This window comes from Nicotiana tomentosiformis, chromosome 7 (assembly GCF_000390325.3).
Source record: "Nicotiana tomentosiformis chromosome 7, ASM39032v3, whole genome shotgun sequence".
Lineage (NCBI taxonomy): Eukaryota > Viridiplantae > Streptophyta > Magnoliopsida > Solanales > Solanaceae > Nicotiana > Nicotiana tomentosiformis.
In genome coordinates, this window is record NC_090818.1 from 5,519,190 (window position 1) to 5,525,203 (window position 6,014).

Sequence of the window (6,014 nt, forward strand, 5' to 3'; positions counted from 1 at the left end):
GGAGAGGGAGATTCATTTTGTAAAGAACATATTTTGACTTAAAGATTCGGCTCTCACTTGCTAAGATCCAAATATCACTTTTTTACTGAGATTCTTGTCCATACTTTTCCATCAGATTCGAGAATAACTCGAATATTCAAGGATTTGTCTATTATTCATTGTGAGGAGGAAGATCCACTTATTCCATCCTTTCGCTTTTCAGTGCATGTCCTATTTACTAGCTATCGCTTTTGCTTTGCATTTTTCTTCTAGATTTCATGGTGTTCCTATTTTTCTTATGATTGTTGTGGTGATACTAATATTTACTAATATTGTCTCCCTTTGCTTTGCATCTTTCTTCTGGATTTCATGGTGTTCCTATTTTTCCTATGATTGTTGTTGTGATACTAATATTGTCTTTTTTTTTGTCCTTTTGTCTTTTTGTTTTTTTGAGCCGAGGGTCTTTCGGAAACAGCCTCTCTACTCTTTCGGGGTAGGGGTAAGGTCTGCGTACACACTACCCTCCCCAGACCCCATTAGCGAAATTTTACTGGGTTGTTGTTGTATTGGCTGAATCATTCCTCCTATTTACTTAAATGTTATTTATTGTTGTTCATCATTATTAAATGTTATATTATTGCTCCTGATTTCCAGTACATTTATTATATGATATTGTCACTGTCCGGACGGATCCACTCAATATTTATTGCTTCTTTAAAAATGTCATCTAAGGATATTATTGTTAGCTGAGATTAATCTTATTTACATAAATTTAATTATTTGAACCAAAGATCTATATTTTTTTGTCAAACAAATATTAAATTAAATGCTTACATTATTTCAACAACAAAAGTTACAGGTTAGGAAAATAATCAAAAGAACTAAGATGCAAAATTAAAATTCTTGATATCGTCAATCAACGCAGTGAGACTGTTCCATGAAGATCCACCTTCTTCAATTGCATTTTTAGCCATATTTTCCATCGCCATTGCTTTCTCCCTAATTTTCTTACTTTCCTCTGAACCATTCATTAATTTCTCTATTGCTTCTTTAATCTTTTCACTTCCTAACACAGGACTTGAAACCTCAAGACCGGGGCTCCATATTTCTGTCCCCACTTTAACTCCCAACCCGACAACCTCCACAAGCTTCTCGTTGTAGAATTGCTCGGCGAAAAGTGGCCACGTCAGCAATGGAACTCCGGCGGTTATGGCTTCAAGAACGGAGTTCCAACCGCAGTGCGTCATGAATCCTCCGGTTGCTGAATGGTCTAAGATGGTCAACTGCGGGGCCCACCCTCTAATTATCAAACCCTTTTTGTTCGCCGCCGCCTTTTCCTCGAAACCCTCCGGCAACAATGTCTGCTTTCTCACGACCCAAATGAAAGGGACATTTGAACCCCCTAGAGCTCCAGCGATTTCACTAATTTGGTCGTCTGGGAATTTAGTTAAGGTACCGAAAGAGACATAAAGAACCGACTTAGGCTTCTGTACGTTCAACCACTCTACAACGTCATTGTTGGCCCCACCGGCGTTGTCGGCAATCAGCTCGTTTCGTCGGATTTTGGAAGAAAAATAAGAGATAGGACCAATATGCCAACATTTGGTTTTCTTAATCGTCTGATAATAGTCTGCATATTCAGGTTCCAGCTCGTAAAAAGTGTCGTGAACAATGCCGTGGCTTCGGTCCTCGGAATCTCGGGTTTGGTCAAGCACGTCGTCCCAAACAGTCCTCTCATCGGCGAGCTTTGTCAAATCATATGTAAGTTGGGATAGCTTCAACTCAATTTTATCCGGTAAACCAGGAACCAAAAAACTACTACTTTTCTGGGAATTTGGTTCCAGTTTCAGCTGTTCCTTGTAAGGTTTGTAAAGCAAAAGATTTTGCAAAATGCTATTGTAAATGTAGCTGGATTGGTTGAACAAGAGCCTAGGAATGTTCAGCTCCTTGGCTATATCGACGGTCCAAGGGAAATACATATCAGAAAAGATACAATCAGGACGGATTTCACGAATTTTATCTTCCATTGGTTTTTGTAAAAGAAAAATGGCGTAAAATACTTTGCCGTGCATTTCCTCTGAAGTGGCAGAGCTGTAGTTCTCAATACCTTCAGGTAAGCAAACTTCAGCAGAAGGGAAAGGGAGAATGTGAATAGAAATTGAATGGCCGGAAATTAAAACGTCGTCGTTTAAGGAAGATTTGACAAGTAAAGCGTTTTGGGGGGTAGTGAGGATTGTGGTTTTAACGCCGCGGGAGGCAAATAGCCTAGCGGCGTTAACTAACGGAATGAGATGGCCGGGGGATAAGTAGGGAAGGAAGAGAACATGAAGCTGATGTTTGCTGTTGCTGTTGCCGTTATCCATGGCTACCACCGTCTGCATTTTCTAGCTATGATTTTTTAGTTTGTGAGAGATGTAGATATAGTTTATTAAAGGCTTAAGTTGTTGCTGTATTAACGTCATGTATTTATATTTACTTTGTATATTAACATTTTACTGGCCAGTGGCGTCTTTTCCTGCACTATTTTGTTTTTGTTTTTTCTGTTAAAAAAAATACATTCTTTTTAACGTGTCTAATGATTCTCCGCAATGTATATATCTACTCATTTTTAATCTCGATGTAACTTCAATATTTATCGACATTAGTTTTTGTTTAGACTTTATATTTTTATTTAAAATTTTATTAAATTTATATAAATATTTAATTATAAACCTAGCAACTAATGACCAATGTTTAAATTTTGGCTCCACCTACGCCGAAAATACAAGAAAAGACTCCAAAATTTGACTTGCTATTGCCTATTGGTATCCAACTTTTCCATCTTCTTAATTATTACTCCTTAGTTACAATTTGTTTGGGTATAGTTTGACTTAATATTAGTTTTTGCTCAAAAATAATATTTTTTAAAGTTGTGATCATAAACATATTATAATATTTATATGATTTATAAGATTTTTAAAACTTGTAATATTAAATGTGTGCATTATATTGTTATGTTTTAGAAACTTCTCTAAAATCAAAAAACATAGTAGTAGGTTAACTCTCCATCTATTTTTATTTCTAAGATATGAGCACATAAATACTACAAATGAAAAAGACAATTCAAGGCCTTGAGAATGAAACCCATTTTGTCATAGTAGTTTTTGAGGTGAAGTAATTGAGAGAAAATGAGAGTAGGGGTGGGAGGGGGGAAATTAAAGAGGGATGCATTTTCTTTCATTTTGAAAAGAGTCCACTGAAGTTGAAAATAAAACGAACATGTTTTTTGTCAATTATTTCATTCGTTCAATACGAGATGAAGAGATACATAGCTTTTTCCAATAATTTAAAAAACGTTGTGCAAACAAAAAGATGAGTGTAATTTACAACTCAATATTAAAAAGCATAAGTTTATATTATATTTTTCTTTTCTCTTAAACTTTATGTGAGATAGAGTATCCTCTTATAAATTGAGATGGAAAGAGTATTTATTACCTTTTTAAATTTGTTAACTTTTTGAATGATCTTTTTCAGGCCTAAATTATTAAAAACTTGGCTGGAACTCCACTATTTTGGTTCAAATATTTTTTCTTTAGCTTAAAGTGATGAAGTTTCAGTCAAATTGCTTATAGATTTGGTTTTAAAAAGAAGAAATACATAGTTAAAACAAATTGTCATTGCATGTAAAGAAAAATAAAGGGAAATACATAGTTGAAATTTCACTATTTTGCATAAGAATTTTTTCTGAACCTTCCCCCATTTCTCCAAAATGCAGTCCTTTTTTACCAAAATATGGCTCCAATGCTTCTCCATTTTTGCCCCCAAAATGGAGAATGAATAGTGTTACTCCAAATTTAGAGTGACACAATTCATGTCCTCCATTACTATTCATCCTTAATTTATTATTATTTTTATTATTTAACTCTTTTAATTTACCTCTTTATATATACCTAATTATGTTTATGTAATATCTTTATAATATTAATTTTATATCTTAACTTTGATGTATAATTTTGATAAATTAATTTTCGTGCATTTATTATTTTTATATAAAATTATAAGTTAATTTTATTATAAGTTATAATTGTAAAAGAAATATATATATATATATATATATATATATATATATATATATATATATATATATATATAATCATTTCAAAAAATGAATGGTGAAAATATAAAATATTAGATTTTGCTAAAATTGAAAGATGCAAATATAAAATATTAGATGTTGCTAAAATAGAAAAGTAAAAAATTGAAAATACATTAAAATTGAAAATACATGAAAATTGAAAATACATTAAATTAAAATACATAAAAATTGAAACTACGAGAAATAACATAATAACTTAGTAAGGACCTATGTCATTTCCAGATACACCAAAATTATTATACTATTGAGTTAATGGGGCCGGAAATTGTTGTGATTATGACTGTGGAAATTATTGACTTGTTTTATACATTATTCGTTGTTGTTCTTGTCGCAAAAATTCACGACGAGTCGGATCGACAATAGAACCCACATCGATTTTACTAGAGGTGGAAGTTGAATATTTATGTAATATTTAATCTGAATTTTACCATAATGTAATATGTATTTAATTATCTTGTATCTCAATGATTTCACTTTTATTTGAATTATCCATTAATATATATAATCTATAATATTTGCTTACAAATTATATTATTTAAAAATTTATGTATAAAATAATTTTATATTAAATTATATGTGATGAACATGTAAATAAGAAAAAAAGATAGAATTTCTTTAATAGAAATAAAAAAATTAATTTTAAATAAAAGATAATAATATAATATTAAAAAGAGAGAAGAAAGAATATAAAATAGAATATATTTTTTTGGAGTAAAAAATAGAATAATGATTGGAGTAACTTTACTCCATTTTGGAGGAGAAAATAGAGACAAGGGTACGGAGATGTCCTAAGATCTGATGCTTGAAAGTTGAAACTGCTTTTTTGATGTTTACTGATTGTGCCTTTTAAATCAAAGAGTTTCTTATGCTTCATTAAATAGATATTTGAAAATTAATTAAACAACAGTATATAAGAAAGGGCAATTTAGTAATACCACAATTGTTTAAATTAATAATAAATTGAGTTTAAAAGAATTGTTACAAAGAAAATAAAATAAGAAAAGTAAGTATAGTATTATAAACTTCAAGGAAGGTTAATGTTACGAGGCAAAACCGGAGGGAAAGTCTCTCAAATTATTTCAAGAATGTTATTTGGATCTTTATCTTGGTCTCAAGCTAATTCCAGCCATGCAAAATTCTGCGGACTTGTTCATGGTGCGGCGAACGTTACAAAACCTCTTTTGTTGTTTCTGTTGTGAACGTTACAAAATCTCTCTCATATATTTTTAGATAAAGACATGGGCGGATCTATCTTATGAGGTAGGGATACTACGATACCCGCTCGTTTCGCTAAAATATTTATTATGTACATAATATTTCTGTAAAGAAACGTATAAATGGATAGAGTGTCATCTAGAAGTCCCAAAGTGAAAGCGGGTGCCATTGGTTCAGCTTTCCCTTTGAAGGCTGTCCTTGGCTTCATGAATGCAAGTTTGATTCCTTGTTGGAGCAGCTCCTTTGATTTTTCCCTTTTTCTACTTATTAAGATTTCATTTATTTTCAGTTGAGCCCTAAGGCCTCACCTCTTTTCCTTCTTTTTCGATTTTTTCCCTCCTTTTATTACATGCTAAGTCTCTCTTCTTCATTTTTTGAACTTTCAGTTCTCATTTTGTTTCTATCATTATACCTTACTTTATGAACAATTATTTTCTATAGGTAATTTGAATTGATTTTAATTAGCATATAATTTCTTTATTTTTAATGAAACGATATTAATTTATATAGTGGAATATAATTTGAGCAATATCTTCTATTGGATTTTGAAAAAAAATTAAATGGCTTGATTGATAGTCGTTTTGAGTCAAATATCATAGGTTGAATGTTGAAAGTTTATCCTTGAAAATAATTGCCATATAACTCAATAATTAAGATGGAAAAATAAATAAAGAACAATACAAGT

At 31.3% G+C, this 6,014-nt stretch overlaps 1 protein-coding gene across 1 annotated transcript; it reads right to left on the reverse strand.

Moving 5' to 3' along the window:
• Positions 1-786: 786 nt before the first annotated feature.
• Positions 787-2,500, reverse strand: LOC104114387 (nuatigenin 3-beta-glucosyltransferase-like). The gene has a single exon (XM_009624820.4). It carries the CDS (start codon positions 2,358-2,360, stop codon positions 861-863), a length of 1,500 nt encoding a protein of 499 aa, XP_009623115.1. The 5' UTR covers positions 2,361-2,500; the 3' UTR covers positions 787-860.
• Between the last annotated feature and the right edge of the window lie 3,514 nt (positions 2,501-6,014).